Below are 19,554 nucleotides of genomic sequence, written 5' to 3'. Positions count from 1 at the left end.
AACTATTTGAATAAATTAGGCTTGATTTGAAAGACAGGAGAATTTGTCTGTCAATTAATTAGTTTATCTTTTAAAATTAAGGGTCCTTCCTCTCCCCAAATTCCCCCCAAAAAAGACATGGTTTCAGTTTTTGAGCTCCAGCAAGCTGGCTAGCTTGGTACCCTCACAGCATGCAGCATGCATTCTGTCTGCAGTCTTTCTGCTTCTGCTGCTGCTAACAGAGATGTGTGCGCACACAGCACACTGTGAGGGAAAAAGGATTGGGAGAGTGTGAAACTGATTGTGCTGGAAGTGTTTGCTTATAGAGATGTCAATGAAGCAGAGAAGTTTCAGTACCTGAGTTAACTAGCTGCTGCTCCATGACCCCACAGCCCAGCACCTCCATCCATTCTCCTTGGAAGTTGATCTCCATCTCAAAGGAAGGGTGTGTAAATGGGAAGTAGCAGTCTACCCATCTAATTTCCAGTCCTGTATCATTGTTTAAAAATAAATAAATAAATAGAGTAAGTATTTAAGAGGCTACCCCCTTCAATCCTTTGTAAAACTTGTCCTTCAGTTAATGACACCAATTACTGCAATCCTGAGCAAATAAATAGCAAATAAACTAATTTGCCGCACTTTTGTGCAAGGTAATAAATCTAGAAACTTGTGAAAAAATGGCCATGTCTTTTCTAATATGAAAAACACTTTGTGCAGTTCAGGCACCCTTTGAAACCAAATCAATCACTTGTCAAATTCCAGAAACCACCTGGCAGAGAAGGAAAATGAGCCAAGATCATGGGATGGTAGGTAATTTTGTTATTCTCTGTAACAGAAAATGACTAAGCTCCTCAAATAAAGCTAACCTTTTTTGCTGTGTTTTTATTATTCTTATTATTTTACAATTTTAGTTATTACTTTAATGACAATTTAGGCAAATAAGTTCCCCCCCTTTTTTCCCCCCAAACATAGTAATCTTAATTTATTTAAAAAATAAAGCTATTTTTCCCTGTACATGTTTGTTTATGAATATTTTATCAGGTTTCAATACGAGAATATATGATGGTGCAATGTGGTGTAACACACAAGATATCAGTGGCATGAGTTTGGGATGACTTCAATATTCGTAAGCGGGGAATCCATAAGTGAGCTATGCATGCAGTGTTGCCAATTTTTGCCATTTTGTCATGACTCCATTTTGGTTCATGAAACATGAAAGGCTTAAGAGCCTTTTAATTTTTTTTTAAAATCTCATGACTGTTAAGATAATTTTATTATTTCTGCAAGCCTGACATGAATTTTGAATGTTTGAGTTTGGCCATATTATACATATCATCTCAAAACTGTGCCAATAAAACTTTTACAGCATACTACACCATCCTGATTACATTAGATGCCAAATATTTTATGGGGAAAAAAAAATGTTTAGCTTTGTTTTTGTTTGTTTGTTTGTTTATAGTTGTTGTTATTGTAAGCATCAGCATATATCAGGGCCAAACTGATCCCAATGTTAAATTCCAGTTTCTATTTAAATTCCCTCCCCATCACTTTTTCCATTACTAATAAACTATATGAAACAAATTATTTTAGGTTGAAATTTTCCACGTGTAGTTTAAGCCTCCCACCTTTTTTTTAAGCAAATACGATTCAGCCATTTTTGAGCAACACAAGCAGGGAACCTCCCAAACAACTTCCACAAATGTTCTGATGGAAATGTTTGCACTTACATTAATTAAAAATAGCGGAAACTAGAACCTTATTAATGTCTTATTAAAATGGCACCATAGAGGCTCCCCAGGTGAGATCATGGCCCTATTATACTAGGCACTGTACAAACATAGTTAACACAGTCCCTACCCAAAACAACTTACAATCTAGGGCCCTAATCCTACATTGTGATCCACATGGGTGCAACGTCCCATCCATGTGGATCACAATGCAGGATCAAGGCCTAAATAGACAAAACAGACTAAGTGTGGAAGTACTGTTATCCCATTTTATCACTGAGAGCTGATGCACAAAGAGATTCGGAGTAGGGTGACCAGATGTCCTGATTTTGTAGGGACAGTCCCAATTTTGGGGTCTTTTGCTTATATAGGTTCCTATTACCCCCCACCCCCTGTCCCGACTTTTCATATTTGCTGTCTGATCACCAGGGCCAGCTCTAGCCATTTCGCCGCCCCAAGCACGGCGCCATGCCGTGGGGGGCGCTCTGCTGCTCGCCGGTCCCGCGGCTCCGGTGGACCTCCTGCAGGCGTTCCTGCGGATGCTCCACCGGAGCCACAGGACCAGCGGACCCTCCACAGGCAAGCCTGTGGGAGGTCCACCGGAGCCGCCAGCAGCCCTCCTGGCAACTGGCAGAGCACCCCCCACGGCATGCCGCCCCAAGCACGCGCTTGGCGTGCTGGGCCCTGGAGTTGGCCCTGCTGGTCACCCTAATTCGAGGTCTCTCTTCACTGCAGAGTTTACTCGGTGTTGCCCTTCACCTCCTTCCCATGCACACAAGTTTAGTGGTGCTTTTAACTTGGGCTAACTGGCTCATTTGAGGCTATACGCTAAACCCCAAGTGAAGCTTTCACTCATGCTGATAACCTGCCCACTGCAGTGGGGATGCAAGCTAAACCACCTGAAGTAATGAAGCTAAGTTCAAACTTGATTTAATTCATGTTCACTAATGAGCAAGGGAAAGCAATACAAGTGCACTACCTAAAGAGGTGGTGGAATCTCCTTCCTCAGAGATTTTTAAGGTCAGGCTTGACAAAGCCCTGGCTGGGATGATTTAGTTGGGAACTGGTCCTGCTTTGAGCAGCGGGTTGGACTAGACGACCTCCTGAGGTCCCTTCCAAACCTGATATTCTATGATCCTATGATTCTACAGGACTGAATGAAGTTTGTTGGGGAGACATTATATATTTCCATGCGATAGATGATTTTTTAATTTTAAAGAGAAAACTTAACTTTGAATTTCCACAATTTATAACATTTGGTTTTTGGTTTTTTTTAAACTGTATTATTCTCTTACAGTCTTAGGTGATAGATTATTTCAGCCTTAGCTGCAGGCTAATGACATTTTTGCACGTAAATATTCATACACACACGTTACACTGTAACACATGCACGTGCACACAGACACAGCCAAAGCAGTAAATAAGTTCAACATTTAGGAAACACCACAACAGATTCTGTTGACCGACAGCCATTCAAACACATTAGCACTTGCATATTTTCTTTTTCGCTTTTAAAAATAAATCTCAAGAACTTATATGGATGAAGGTTAACTTTTTATTCATGTAAAATCAGAAAATTCAAAGTGATGATGATCAGAATGACCATATTTGTACAATTTTTTTTATTTATAGATATATACACACACACTATATGGTGATAATATATTTATATATGCATGAAGTCAGGATAGCTAAGTCTATACGAAATCAGTATATATATGCATGAAGACAGTAAAGTTATCCCCATATAGTGTAATAGAGAACACTACCTATATACAAAAGGGATCTACATATAGTCACTGTGGGAACCATAACTTTGAATCTCCTGATCTTTGTGCAATTAGAATCTTAACCCTAAGGCTGATATAAGACATCGCAATTTTTGTATACATATGCATATATGTGAATTTATTTTTCATTCAGATTGCACAATTTGCAATGGCAGTAAGAATTACATTGAATATTCAACTAACTTTGTACTTAATAAAAAGAAAGCTCCACTAGAATATATTTTTAATAATCTGCCTTTCAGATAATGTTCAGATATTTGATTTCTGTTATTAAGACTCATCGAATCACAGAAATGTAGGGCTGGATGGGACATCATTTCTACGATTCTTAATCAAGTAAATACAATTTCAGCACATTATCTGAAAGACAGATTATTAAGGACTGAATGAAAAGCAGGAAAATGAAAAAATGATTCTATTACATGAGGGGTTTGGGGGCGGAGAAGGTTGTTTTTTTAAATTTTGATCCGTTGTATGTAAATAAGTTTTTTTTGGTGTTCAACGAACACTCCCTTTGGGGTATGAGACACTATAGAATGCAGTTCCTTTGCATTAGGTTATACTGCATTATTTGTCACAGAGTTCATCATATTACCAAGTGTTCTGATCCACAGGGAGGCTCAAAGAGTTAGGACTGCTGTGAAAAATATATACAAATTACCTGTAATTTAGGATTAGTTAGAACACTAACCGAGTGTTTTGTAATATATATTCATTCTTTATTTATATTCAAAATTAAAGAAATAACATAAAAAGTACAGAAAACAGAGAAGGGATAGTAAAAAGAGAAGTACTGTATAAGAGAAACTGTATCAATATTGTATCAATCTTCATTTATTTATTTTATTAACTTTTGTTTCCGTTTCTCCAGTCCTATACCAAGATGGAGACACCTAACTTCATTTAAATACACATTGCTTATCCAGTAGGCTTAATTTCTTTTTAAATTATTATGATCAGAGATTACACATGAGAAATTTCAGGCATAAAGGATTATTTCCAAACATTTTTAAAAGGCTGAAGGCTTCAAAAATCAGACATACAATTCGCAAAAGTCCAGTAGGACTTTTCAGAACACAGAAGGTTAACCAAGCAATTGGTCCTTCAGACACTAACTACCAGATGTAGCCCCACTGATTTCATTATTTCAAAAGGGACTGTTCATAGTAATAATCCATTACTCACTGATGTCAATGGGAATCCTCTCATTGGGTACTGGATTGGGCCCCTTGTCCAGCTGTACACCTCTACCCTGATATAATGCAACCCGATATAATACGAATTCAGATATAACGCGGTAAAGCAGTGCTCCGGGGGCGGAGGGGGGGCAGGGCTGCGCACTTCGGTGGATCAAAGCAAGTTCGATATAGGGCGGTTTCACCTATAACGCAGTAAGATTTTTTGGCTCCCGAGGACAGCGTTACATTGGGATAGAGGTGTATCTAAATGATTAGGCCTCTAGTGAGTAAAAAGTAAATGGAGGATTATTCTTATTTTTGAGTAATGCATGACTGTAAGGAATTGCACAGATCATATTTGTATTCAACAGAGGTAGCATTGCTATATACTAAGTTAAAGGAAGAATCTGTCACTGGTAGACTAATTGAGTCCTGTAAGGAAATGTTTAGCCAAAGGCACTGAAAATAAAAATCATTAAGGCAACCCATTGCTGTGGTACTAGAAGGAATCAGAAAAAAAAGAGTACCAGACATTCTCCAGAGATTACACATCCATATACTGTTTTGTTCCTAATAGGATTATGTTTAGGAAAGGACTCTAGAAGAAAAGGAATATTCACAGAAGGAAACTACTGAGAACAGGAGTTGTTTAACCCTGTGTATGTAAAATTTACATCTCTTCTAAATTAAGCCTGCACTTCATTACTTCCTATTTTCCTTTGTAGCCTCGTCTCCAGAAAGATACGTTGGAATTGGAGGGGTTTTGGAGAGAGGCAACAAAGGTGATTGGGGGTATGGAACAGCTTCCACATAAGGAGAGATTAGTGGGACTGGGACTTTTCGGTTTAGAAGGGAGATGACTGAGGGGGGGGGGGGCGTATGATTGGGATCTATAGAGTCATGGCTGATGTGGAGAAGGTGGATGTGGGGGTGTTGTTTGCTTCTTCTCATGCCACGGGAACCAGGGGTCACCAAATGAAATTAGTGGGCAGTGAGAGGAGGTATTTTTTCACATGGCATGCAGTTGGCTAGTGGAGTTTCTTGCCGGGGGATGATGTGGGGGCCGGGACTATAGCAGGGTACATAAAGGAACTAGATAAATTCATGGAGAATAGGTCCATTGATGGCTATTAGCCAAGATGGGCAGGGATAGTGTCTCTAGCCTCTGTTTGCCAGAAGCTAGGAATGGGTGACAGGGGATCGATCACTTGATGATTGTCTGTTCTGTTCTTTCCCTCTGGGGCACCTGGCATTGGTCACTGTTGGAAGACAGGATACTGGGCTAGATGGACCTTTGGTCTGACCCAGTATGGCCATTCTTATGTTCTATTAATTCTGCTTGCGACAACTGGCAGAAATTGGGTGGACCAAAAATCTAATTTATCCTATGTTTTCTCAGAAATTACCACCAAATGAGATTTTTGTTAGAATGGTAAGAGATACACAAATTGGAAAGAGTCCAGAGGAGACCAAACAAAATGGTAGAGGTTTAGAAAACATGAACTATGAGGAAAGGTTGAAAGAACTGGGGACATTTAGTCTAGAGAACAAAAGACTGAGGGGGGACAGGAAAACAGTTTGAATAAGTAAGTTATGAACAGAACAGTGAACAATTGTTCTCTATGTCCACCCAGGGTAGGACAAGAAGTAATTGCCTTAGTTTGCAGCAAGGAATATTTAGGTTAGATATTAGGAAAAACTTTCTAACTATACAGATAATTAAGCACTGGAACCAGTAATCTAGGGGAAGTGGTGGAATCCCTGTCATTGGAGGTTTTTAAGAACAGGTTAGGAAAACCTGTAAGGGGTGATCTAAGGTATACTTAATCCTGCCTCAGCACAGAGGAATTGACTTTTGAGGTCCCTTCCAGCTCTACATTTCTATGAACAATAATTCTTAGCTCTTGTATAACTGTTTCATCTATAGATCTCAACGAACTTTCCAACGAAGTCTAGTTACAACAATGTTAGAAGAGAAGCAAGAAAAGAACAATGCATGTGGTATCAGGAGCCTCAAGGGCAGTGCAGTGAAAGAAACCACTTGGTTCCCACTTGGCTTTCCTATACTCTTTTACTGGTAAAAAGGTTCAAGAATTTGGTAAGTGAATATGATGTGTTTGAAAAATATCTGCAAGCTAATATATATTCTATGGAAGAGAATTGAATAATGTTGAGATAATTCAGAAGGGACCGCAATTACCATTTTGGACAGCCTGCCACCAAGAAAAAGAAAATTAAAGACTTACTAAATACGACATTGTGTTTTCCAATTACAGCCACATTCTTACTGAGGGACAGAAATTTAGCTAGTATACAGTAAATTGGTGTAACACCATTAACTTCAGTGGAGCTATGCAGATTTTTTACTAACAGAAAAGCCTGACCTTAAAGACTATTTATAGCAGGGTTAGACTTTGACATACCACACAAAATGAGCCTTTGACATACATCACACATTGATGTGCTAGCACATGTGAATGTGTAATATCTTTACTCAGCTTGCTATTATTTAGAACATCCTTGCTGACTCTCTTTCCATACTATCAGTGAGCCTAATTACGGAGTCCACAACTCTTATCAAACCAGTTAACAATAACTGATTAAAATCCCTTGCTGCTTCATCAGTGAAGGTGGCCTACCTTCAGAATAATCTGTCTATTTTTCAACACAATCACGTTCAGATCATTCCAGTTCTTCTGAATGGTAATGCTGGATGCAGCTAACAGGAGAGGCACAGCTGCGACTCTGTGTTTGGAGGTCATTTGCCATGGCAAGTGATGCATTTGGTCCATCTGTGCATTGTTTGACCATTTGTTTTCTGTGTAAGGGCTGCATAGCTAGGCCATGGGTAAACAGCTGATACAGGTCAGTTTGCTGGAGCTTCCATAAGAGGAGTGTGGCTCTGACTCTTGGTGCTTTGATCATCCCTGGCCTGGTCTTCACTGGGGGTGGAGAATAGCATAGCTGAAGTCAACATATCTTAGATCGACTTAGAATCACTTACTTCACGTCCTCACAGCGCAGGATCAATGGCCGCTGCTTCCCTGTCGACTCTGCTTCCGCCTCTCGCTGATCTGGAGTTCAGCAGTCAACGGGAGAGTGAACTGGGATCCATTTATCGCGTCTACACCACATGCAATAAAATCAATCCCCGATAGATCGATCGCAAGACGCCGATCCAGCGGGTAGTGTAGACATACCCTCTGAGTGGCTAATCACTCTCTGATGAGGAGAGGAAGAGATGAGCCTGGCTAAGCAGGGGGACTTGACATAAAAAAAAGACAGTTACCTTTTCTGTAACTGGCGTTCTGCAAGATGTTTTGCTCATGTCTATTCCACAATAGGTGCACGTGCTCACCATGTGCACCAGTGCCGGAAATTTTTCCCCTAGCAATACCCATAGGGGAGTGCCCTTAGCGACCCCTGGAGTGGCACCTCTATGGCATGGTATAAGGGGCACTGCGTGCTCCCCCCACCCTCAGTTGCTTCTTCCCAGACAACTCTGAAGAGGGGAAGAAGGGCAGGATGTGGAATAGATATGAGCAACCCATCTCGAAGAACACCAGTTATGGAAAAGGTAACTGTCTTTTCTTCTTCGAGTGATTGCTCAGGTGTATTCCACAATAGGTGATTCCAAGCTATATCTGTTGGAGGTGGGAAGGATTCACAAACTCTTAGGATGGAGCACAGCCCTGCCGAACCCAGCATCCTCCCTGGTCTGGGAGACAATTGCATAATGCGAGGTGAATGTGTGAACTGAAGACCATGTGGCAGCCCTACAAATGTCCTGCATGGGGACATGGGCTAAAAAGGCAGCCGATGAGGCTTGCTCCCTAATTGAGTGTGCCCTCACAATTGATGGTGAAGGATTCCCGCCAGATCATAACAGGTACGGATACACGAGGTTATCCAGCTGGAGAGCTGCTGAGTGGAGATTGGCCAACCCCTCATGCATTCGGCTGAGCCAATCTTGAAGGGCTTAGTCCGCTCCATGAAAAAAGCCAGAGCCCATCTCACATCCAGCGTGTGGAGGCAATGCTCCTCACTGGAAGCATGGGGCTTGGGGCAGAGGACTGGCAGAAAAATGTCCTCACCCATGTGGTAGGTAGGAGACCACCTTCGGGAGGAATGAAGGATGTGGGTAGAGCTGGGCCTTATCCTTATGGAACACTGTGTATGGGGGTTCGGAGGTCAGGGCCTGAGTTCTAAGACCAGTCTAGCAGATGTGATTGCAACCAGGGAAGGCTACCTTCCATGAGAGGTGCAACCAGGAGCATGTAGTTAACGGCTCAAAGAGGGGACCTGTCAACCAGGCCAGCACCAAGTTCAGGTCCCACTGCGGGACTGGGGCCTAACGCACAGGAAGAGACGATCCAATCCAATCCCTTTAAGGAATCGGGCAGTCATAGTATGGGAGAATATCGGGTGCCCCTGCACTGGCGGGTGGAAGGTCTATATGGCTGCCAAGTGCACCTTGACGGACGAGGGCACCAGGCCCTGGGCTCTAAGGTGAAGGAGATTGTGATACAGCATAGCCAGAGGACAGCAGGAGAGGGTTAGAAGTGAGCCTTATTGCTTGTAGAGGGAAGAAAGTTTGCTATAGATTAATTAAAGCACCTGAAGCCAATTAAAGCACCTGAAGCCAGTCACTTGATAAAAATCCCCCTGCTTCAGACAAGAGAAGGTGTTGGAGCAGAGAGCAGTTTGGAAGAGTTGGAGAAGAGTGAATTGGTGCTGGAGCAGAGAACAGTTTGGAGGGAAGCAGAGGAAAGTTTGGAGAAGTGCTGCGGTGGGCTAAGAAGATCAAGACCCTAGGTAAAGGGACACCTGGCTTGTGCAGAGGGAGGGCAGAAAGCCCTCACAAGCTGAAGGGCAGGAGAGGGAAGTAGTCCAGGGAGGGAACTGCTAGTTCAAGTGGTTTACCGCTATCCCCAGGGCCCCTGGGCTGGGACCCAGAGTAGAAGGCGGGCCCGGGTCCCTCCCTCTCCCCTCCCCTCCTCTAGAACACTAATGGGGCAGTTAATATCCCAGAAATGGTGCCCTGAAACCTCCCCCCGCCCCTCAAGAAGAGAAAGCGCGAGATCCATCATAGTAGTGCCGGCAATTTGCCACAGAGATAGTCTAAAATGAGCTGGATCGTGGCAGGCACGGAGGAAACGCCCCACTCAGCACCTCATCGGGAAAACCAAGACTACTTTGCCAAGTAGGCTCAAAGTGTGGAGGGTCGCCTGCTTTCCAAGAGGACATATGGAACCCCTTCCAAGCACATCCTTTCCTCCCGGCCTACCCATTGAGCAGCCATGCTGTGAGGTGGAGTGCCGCTAGGTTGGGGGTGGAGGAAGCGGCCCTGGTCCTGGGACAGCAGGTCCAGACGGGACGGCAATGGCCACGACGGGGCAACCGCCAGGCTCATGAGATCCTGTACCAGTGTTGCCTGGGCCATGACAGGGCAATCAGAAGGACCCAGGCCCTGTCTGTCTTTATCTTTTCCAGGATCTGCCAATAAGCGGGATCGGGGGGAAGGCATAGAGAAGCTGGCCTGACCAGGATAGGAGGAAGGCATTGGAGACAGTGCCCACTCCCAGCCTCCCCCGGAGAAGAACCAGGGACATTGGCAGTTCTGCCATGTCACGAACATGTCCACCTGGGGAGTTCCCCACTCTTGCACCACCTGTCATGCTGAGAGGAGAAGTCTAGGAACAGGAGATCCGCCCGTGGATCTGGGCACCTGGCAGATGGAAGGCTTGTAGGCAAATGACATGGGCTATACAGAAGTCCCACAGCCTGAGGACTTCCTGGCAGAGGACAGAAGAGCGTTCCCCGCCTTGCCTGCTGATGTAAAACATTGAGGCCATGTTGTCCATGAGAACCTTGACCACTTTGACCTCCAGGTGTGAGCAGAAGGCCCCACACGCCAGCCGGACTGCCCTGAGTTCCTTGACGTTTATATGCAAGGTAAAGTCCTGCGCAGACCACAGACCTTGGGTCTGAATGTCCCACCCGTGGATTCCCCACACCAGATCCAAAGCATGAGACTCCAGCTCCACCAATGGTGGCCTGCTCCTGAACAGGACCCTGCGGACCATGTTGCCTGGGGAGAACCACCATTGTAGGGAGGCAATCACAGGCTCGGTCACAGTGAGGACCTTGTCCATCCTGTCTCTGGACTGGAAAAACACTGAGACCAACCAGGGCTGGAGGGGCCTCATCCTGAGTCTGGTACGGCGAACCACATATGTGCACGTCGACATGTGACCCAGGAGCTGGAGACATGCTCTGGCTGTCGTCACGGGAAACTCTGTGACTGTGTCAATGAGTCCTTTCAGGGTCTTGAATCTGTCTGGTGGGAGGGAGACCTGGCCAACGTCGCATCCAGGACTGCCCTGATAAACTCTATGCGCTATACTGGGACTAACGTGGACTTGGTGTCGTTCACCAACAGGCCCAGAATGGTGCACGTGGACAGGAGGAGCACCACATGATCCTGCACCTGCGACCGGGAGCTGCCCTTGACCAACCAGTCATCCAGATAAGGGAAGATCTGGATCCCAGAACTTCTGAGGTATGCCGCCACCACAAACATGCACTTTGTGAATATCTTGGAAGCAGTGGACAGGCCAAACGGGAGGACTATAAATTGGTAGTGCTCCTGCCCAACCATGAAATGGAGGGAGCGCCTGTGCCCCTTGAATGTATGAGTGTGGAAGTACATGTCTTGCAGATCGAGGGCAGTGTACTAGTCCTCAGGATCTAGGAAAGAGATGATGGAGGCCAGAGAGACCATGCAAAGCTGGAGATTTACCATATACTGATTCAGGCCTGAGCCCCCCTATGGCTTTGAGGATAAGGAAATAGCAGGAGTAGTACCCCTTGCATTTGAGCTCCACTGGCACCACTTCCACCGTTCCTAAGCCAAAGTGTCGCCCCACCTCCTGTTCGAGAAGGGCCTCATGAGAGGGGTCCCCCAGGAGGGACGGGGATGGATGGTGGGTGGGTGGGGTAGAGCTAAACTGGAGGGTGTAGCCCCAGGAGATAGTGTTGAGGACCCATCGGTCTGAGGTCAGCAGCGATCACTCCAGGAGAAAAGCACACAACCAGTTGGAAAAGGGAAGTTTTATTGCGGATGGATCCCTGATGTGAACTGGTAGGTCGCCCCCGGGCACCCTCTCAAAACTGACGTTTCCCTGCCTGTTTACCCTTGGAGGACCCAGGCTAGGGGGCAGACTGGTACTGCATCTACAGGCGTTTCCTATAGTCACACAACTTTTTATAAGGGGGCTCATATTTAGAGTGGGTGGTCTGGGTGGGAGCCTGCTGCGGCTTAAACTTAGGTCTAACTGGAGCAGGAACAGAGGCCAAATGTCTTAAGTGTAGTGCGAGAATCTTTCAGGCTGTGCAGATTCATGTCCATCTGTTTCGCAAACAGGGCCTTGCCATCAAACAGGACATCCAGACAGCAGGAGCCACGACACTCTCCTCATGGACACCGCAGAGGCTATGGACTGTCCAGCTGTACCCACCACATCTGATGCTGCCTGCAGGGTTGCGCTGGCAGCTGCTGTACCCTCCTCCACCCGAGCTTTGAACTCCTTCCTGTCCTGGAGGGAGTTCTCGAATTTTGGTAGAGAGGCCCACAAATTGAACTCATACCAACCCAGGAGAGCCTGATAGGTTTATTTGTCCTCAAGTTTCTAGTTAAGAGTGGCAAACTTTCTCCCAAATAAGGCCAGCCTCCTTGAGTCTTTCTTTTTTGGAGCAGGGGCTGGTTGGACCTGCTGATCCCTGTGGTTGACTGACTCGATCACCAGGGAGTTACGGGCAGGGTAGGTGTACAGGTATTCATGCCCCTTGGCAGGCACAAAGTACTTCTTTCTGATCAGCCCTCTTCAAGATGGGGGGCAAGGAAGCCAGGGTTTGCCACAAGACATTTGAAATTTTTGCCACACCTTCGTGGAGTGGGAGAGCCACCCTGCCAGGTACCGAGGCCAATAGGACGTTGAAGACGGAGTCTGAGGGTTCCTCCACCTCCTCAGCTTAAAGGTTGAGGCTTGATGTCACCCTTTTCAATAGTTCCTCGTGGGCTTTAGAGTCCTCCCACGGGACAGAGGAAGGTGGGGCAATAATCTCCTAATCAGGGGAGAGTGAGGAGGCGGGAGCGGTACTCTGCGTACCCACCGGTACCGGGGGTCGCACCGTTTGGTCACCCTCCAGGCACGGAACTGAAGATGCACGTCCCATTGACTCCTTCCCAGGAGGCTAGGAAAGAGAGGCCGATGGCTGTTCTGAGGCTTTGGCCACTGAGCGAGCCCCCACCGGGGCCCATTGATACCACGGTGCCGGCCATGAAGCTGTTCAGCCTGAATGGCCTGTCCCATTGATCGACAGCTACCAAAGGAGGCCAGACTGTCATACAACCTGTCACTGTCCCTGGACCAGGAGCAGTGCCGGTGGTGGGAACAGTACCGACCAGAAGACTGTGATCCCGACACGGATGAATGGTACCACTGGTAGCAGTTGCTCTGCGATTGGCTCCAGCAGGCGGATCAGCAACAGCGAGGTGTCAGTGATTGATGCCCAGGACTGCGGGAGTGGTGTTGTGGCGGGGTCCTGGAGCGAGACAACGAACAGGAACGGCATCGACGTCCATGTCTTAATTGGCTACGGTAGCTCCTCAGAGAGGAGGACCTTCAGTGGCATCTGTCTCGGTCTCGAAAGGGCCCGCTCCTTGAGGCGGAGCCCCTCAGACAACCTGGTAAGGGTCAACAGTGGCTGGCGTGGACTATGCACAGGGCGGTCGCTGAGGAGCAAACAGTGTCAGGAACATTCCCTGAATCGCAAACGGTACCGAGCAGGGGGCGACTGCGGAGATTCCAGTGGTGGTTTGCCTCTGGACTGAGGAGCCAGCGTTGGCAGTGCCCCTGGTATTGCCAGGGACATAACGTCCCGGGCCACTTGCAGGGCCTCTGGCGTGGAGGGCATCCAGACATCTGAGAGAAGCCTGTTCCGAATGGGCCGGGCTACTCCGCTCGACCTGAGTCGGAGGCCTGGAGACTAATGGGGACCGAGGACCGCCTAACATGGGTCTAGCCTCTCCCCCGGTCTTGCTCTGGTGCCGTGGCAAAGAAGGCCTCTTCTTATCCTTCTTGGCATGCCCCGCGGACAGAAAGCAGTGCCGACTGGTAGATGGCACCGAGGGGTAGTCATGCACCGACACTGCAGTACCCAGTGCCAACTTGGAGTGGCGCACTGGAGTCGGGGTCAACGCCAACTCCATCAGGATAGCCCTGAGCCGAATGTTCCTTTCTTTCTTGGTCTGAGGCTTGAAAGACCTGCAACTCTTGCAGCGATTGCTCAGATGGGTTCCCCCAGACAGTGTAAAGAGAGAGAGGAAGTCAGAGCAGGCTTGGCCACTCACTGGCATCAGCCGCCTGCAAGTGTCGCACAGCATGCCCCGACCCAGGCACACTAAACTAATCTAACTACTTCAACTACAGGTACTACTACGATGAACGAAGAAGAGTTCTAGAGGAAAGCTGCAGACAAGCTGGAGCAGAGCAGTTCCAAAGCACCTTCACTGGCGGCAAGAAGGAACTGAGGGTGGGGGGAGCATGCAGCACCCCTTGTACCGTGCCATAAAGGTGCCACTCTGGGGGTTGCTAAGCACGCTTTCCTACGTGTACTGCTAGGGGAAAACTTCCCGGCACCAGTGCACAGTGAGCATGCACACCTATTGTGGACTACGCATGAGCAAGCACTCGAAGAAGAATAATTTGCTAGGTGAACTCAAGAGCTGCAAATGAAGGGAGTTAACACGGGAGCCTGGAGAGGGAGATTGGTCAGGGAGTGTGAGAGGCTTTCCTTCCAAGTCCAGATTTATGTGCAATTTCAAGATGGCCAGAACTGGAACAGTGGTGGTAGCCTAAAAGAGATGTGCTATGTTATACAAAAGTTTACAAAATGTATATAAAATGTAAATTTTAAAAATGTACAGAAAAATCTTAACTTTAAATGAACAAAAAAGTACTGTATTTTTTTACATTGTATTTTTCCTGCCTGAAGCTAGAAGGAACTTGCTGTGCATGAAGGGCAAGGTGGTGGGCTGTGCTGGAAGAAAAGGTTCTTGGATTGGAGGAGTAAGTATAGATGCTAGGGAGAATCAGAGAAGCTGATGAGTTTCTGGACAGCCAGGTTTGGGAAACATCTGTATCCTAGCTACAAGGAAAAAAGGAGGTGGTCATCAACGAGTCAGAGAGAGAGAGAAAGGAAGTCGGAGTAGGCTTGCCAGTTCATAACTCTGAAAGGGAAGAAGTGAAGCTGACATTTTGTTTGAGTAGAAAAAGATGAGGATGGGCAGGCTGTGCCCATCAGAGAGAAAAGGATCAGGAGAAATTCCACACAGCTTGAAATTTCCAATCCATACCAAGTCCAGGATCCAGCTCTTACTATCCAGTTGGTCTGAGGGAATGGAGAAATAAATAGGACACATGTCAATGGCAACTCAGTCCAACCTGTAAGAAAAATTAAGCTTCCAACGAAGAGATCTCCCACCCTCCAACGAAGACAGACAGTCCTTGTTGGGGATTCAATACTCAGAAGAATCAGAACATTCTGTAAGGGACAGACTAGAAGCAGGATGGTGTACTGTCTTCCCAGAGCCAAGCCACTCTAAGACTGGATAGGCTTTTGAAGTAAAAGAATAAGGGTCCTTTAGTGATGGTTCGTACCAGCACTAATGGCACTGCATCCCAAGATCTCTCAGAAAATAGATTGTTTCAGTGAGCTCTTCAGTCTAGCAGAGAAAAGTAGAACATGATCCAATGGTTGGAAGTTGAAGCAAGACACAAATTCAGAATGGAAATAAGATGTACATTTTTAACAGTGAGGATTACTAACCATTGAAACAGTTTGCAAAGAGTTGTGGTGGATTCTCCATATTTAAATAAAGATTGGATGTTTTTCTAAAAGATCTGCTCAAGAAATTATTTTGGAGGAGTTTTATGGCCTGTGCTATACGGGAGGTGAGACTAGGTGATCACAGTGGTCCCATCTGGCTTTGGAAACTATGAATTGACAGGTTTCAGAGTAACAGCTGTATTAGTCTGTATCTGCAAAAAGAACAGGAGTACTTGTGGCACCTTAGACTAAGACATTTATTTGAGCATAAGCTTTCATGGGCTACAGCCCACTTCATCAGATGCATAGAATGGAACATATAGTAAGAAGATATATATACATACAGAGAACATGAAAAAGTGGAAGTAGCCATACCAACTGTAAGAGGTTAATTAATTAAGATGAGCTATTATCAGCAGGAGAAAAAAAACTTTTGTGGTGATAATCAAGATGGCCCATTTCAGACAGTTAACAAGAAGGTGGGAGGATACTTAACATGGGGAAATAGATTCAACATGTGTAATGACCCAGCCGCTCCCAGTCTCTATTCAAACCCAAGTTAATGGTATCTACACATCTGATGATGTTGGCTGTAGCCCATGAAAGCTTATGCTCAAATAAATTTGTTAATCTCTAAGGTGCCACAAGTACTCCTGTTCTTTTTATGAACAGACAGGAAATGACTGCAGAAATGGCTATCCTGCAAAGAGAAATGGGCTGAACACCTTAGAGGCAGCATACCACACAACTGGAGGCATACCAAATATGCTCACCAGTATATTTAAATTGGCAGTTAGTCTCCACATGGGAGACACTTGCCCTCCACTACTGTTCATGAGCAGAACGCCAATTATGGTAGCCCATACTATAACCACTGTGGAAAACACCATGTAGCTAGCAGCCCAAGCAGAAATCAACACATTCATTTTCATCACCACCTGCTGTGGGGACAGGTGGCAGCTTCCCATGATGCTACAGGACCAAACTAGCATTGTCCTTGCCTGACATCTCATTTCTGCCTTCTGATGTGTCCAAACTCCCAGAAACATATGTTTCTACTATACTACAGGTACAGAAGCAAACATATTTTTGGACACAGGTCCTTTCATGTCCCTTATTAGTAAAATAAATTCTGCAGCCTCTAAAGAACTCTAAAGAATACATCTCTCTGTGGAGACTGGTGACAGGGGAACACCTGGACACTCTTGATCTGATTTGAATCACCTTGAGGACTGGTCAGACAATTATTCAAAAGGGCATACAAGTTGTACAGAATTCTTCCAAGTTTTGTATCTTTAAATGGGACTTTCTCCATAAGGATCACTCCATCCTCATGCAGGGGAGGGACATTTCTTCCATTGCAATGACAGGATTCCATTCATGCCAAAGTTTTCCATTTGTTGTTTCATATGTCTGCCCTGAATGAGCTGAATGTGCTAAACATTTTTCAACCCAAGGGTTGTTTTTAAAAGTCAGCATTTATGTAGGACCCACATAATCAGGATTGACTTGGAGAAAGACATTTGAGAGATGTTGAATGGGTCAGTATTAGATCAGTCTTACTTAACAACTTCACTAATTAGTCAGAAATGGTAGCAAACAACACTGATTATAATTAACTGGAAAGTTCTGCAAAGATTAGAGGTAATGTGAAGGGGCCTAGAGTGGTTAGAAATACAGGCAACACATAAAATGAGTGTTGGCTTAGGAAAATGCAATCTAACAGATCTCGCGAAAATAATCTGAAATAAAGATATTGAGTGAGGAAGGAATCTGCACAGGAATAAAGGTGAAAGTACTTGGCAGCAAATTAGTTATGAGTTTATAATGAGATGTGGCAACAAAAAGGGCCAATGAACTTTGAGCTATTTATGCAGAGCAACAAGTCACAGAGCAAAAAAATAATAATTCTTCTCTGGCCAGCCCCACTCCTGAAATACTGCTTTCAGCTCTGGACACCTCAGTGCCAAAAAGCTTCGGACAACTGAAGAGAGTTCAAAGGAAGGCAATAAAAAAGATCGGTAAGCAGGAGAGACTAATGTACTGCATGAGGAAAGATTAAAATAGCTTGATATGTAGTACTTGTAGCTTGGTGCAATGATGACTAAGTGGGCACACAACAATCTTCGAACATCTGAAGGGTATAAATGCAGCGGGAAAGAAGCTAATTACTGTATTACAAGAGGACATAAACAGTAACTAGAAGGAATGGAAGGAAATTAAGGAAGGGGAAATCTAGGCTGAATATCAGGAAAAGCTCCCTGACAGTGAGATCTATTGGAAGAGGTGGAAGGCACATCATTTGGGAAATATAAAATTTGACAAGACAAAACACTAGAAAATGTAACAAAGGGAACCATCATATATTGTCAAGGATGCAAACAATATGACTTAATATTCTAGGTCTTTTCCTACTCTACTATTTATGATTGTTTTGCCAGTGATCAATAAAACCAGAGGAAAAACTTGAAAACATAAACACTTGAAACAGTCATTTAGCTTCCACAAAAGGATGGACTTTAAGCAACTTATGTTATTTAAATGACATGTATGGCAGTAAGATACTTCAGAAGCTTGCTATAGCTTCAGTGCTTATGAACATGTTATCCCACTTGATAGACTGTATAACTCAACTGAGAGGTTTTGCCGACTCCATAATCTGTAAAGAATACAACCTAAGTGATTTATGAAAAGCAGCAATAATAAACAAAAATCTCAGAGAGAGAGAGAGAGAGGGGGAGAGAGAGAGCACATGCAACTAAATGTGGGACCTTACAGTATAATGCTATTTCAACAAAAAGAAAAATTACGTCATTTTTCCATAGAAGCAGCAGCAAAGCAAAATCCATTTCAAATTCAAAATTAAAATCTGAGGGACATTTTTGTTTCTGAGGCAGAAAAGTAAATAAAAAAATACCGTAAGTTGGACAGCAGAATAAAGATTCAGAGATAAATGCTGTGATAGATAGAATTTATTTGAACTTATCCCAAGATCTTTAGCACTGTGCCTATATTGTATGTCTACAGAGTAAACTGCACAGCACGGATTTTGTTCCTTTGGTGCCACCTTACTTTATTGTTCTGTTTTCACTGACAACTGAGCTGGAAGTAATCGGAGAAGAGCAGAAGAGTGAAAGACAGGAGTGAGGAAAAGGACTTAATTCTTATAAGTTCCTGACCATATAATTTGTCTTTATGTTCCTGAAAAATGGGGAGGGAGGGAGGTAGAAAGAGAACAACCTCACTGGTAGATCAAAATGAGTAGGGAATCTAGTAATTTAAAGTTTCAGACTGCAGGTTTAGCAACTGTTTATTTAAGAATGTTTTTTCTAATGTTCATCTGGCCCCCGCCTAACCTGCTACTGAATAAACTTCAGTATAGTAACTGTTATTAAAAATAATTCTTATTCACACACACACACTCTATAACCTTGAAACAGCAAATGGGGGACAGCCTCCACTCAGTTACAGTGTCTAGTTTATTAAGCTATGGGGAATTTTCATGTTACTTCATGGACAGAGTGGATGTAATAACACATACACACAATATGTAATTGTATCTAAAATTACTGATTATATCAAAAAGAGCAATCAATAGACTTTTTTAAAACAAATGCAGCTGTTTTAGTGCCATGACAGTTTCCAACAGCTCTCCCTGGTTCTCTCTCTTTTATTATGCTCCATAATTGTTCTCAAAAACTTGGATCCATGCCTGCCCACCAGTAGACTAGGTGAAAGGGTCTAACACCACACTGCAATACTTACCATCACCAAAGAGATGAGTCACAAGCTTTATGAGCACTTGTTTTAGATTGAATTCCACCAGCTGCACTGCCTCCAGGGTGTGTGTCTCCTGCTTGTGTGCTGTGCGATGCCCTTGCTCAAACAACTGTAAATTTTCTCCATCTTCAATGTTGCTGAACAACTAAACCAACAAAACAAAGCACATTGTTTTGTATTAGTGACTTTTTAATGAAGTTTTATTGA

The 19,554-nt window shown here is 44.6% G+C and overlaps 1 protein-coding gene across 1 annotated transcript in view; it reads right to left on the bottom strand.

Annotated features, from left to right (window-relative positions):
• Window positions 1-19,554, bottom strand: part of FARS2 (phenylalanyl-tRNA synthetase 2, mitochondrial) — a 366,541-nt gene that overhangs the window by 245,806 nt on the left and 101,181 nt on the right. The window contains exons 6-7 of the mRNA XM_030552343.1: window positions 19,333-19,492; window positions 337-468 (exon numbers count right to left, since the gene is read on the bottom strand). Of these exons, the coding sequence (XP_030408203.1) occupies window positions 337-468; window positions 19,333-19,492 (292 nt within the window). The remainder of the gene's footprint in view (window positions 1-336; window positions 469-19,332; window positions 19,493-19,554) is intronic.

Source organism: Gopherus evgoodei, chromosome 2, assembly GCF_007399415.2.
Source record: "Gopherus evgoodei ecotype Sinaloan lineage chromosome 2, rGopEvg1_v1.p, whole genome shotgun sequence".
Taxonomy (NCBI): Eukaryota; Metazoa; Chordata; order Testudines; family Testudinidae; genus Gopherus; species Gopherus evgoodei.
This window is presented reverse-complemented; position numbering and strand designations above follow the sequence as displayed.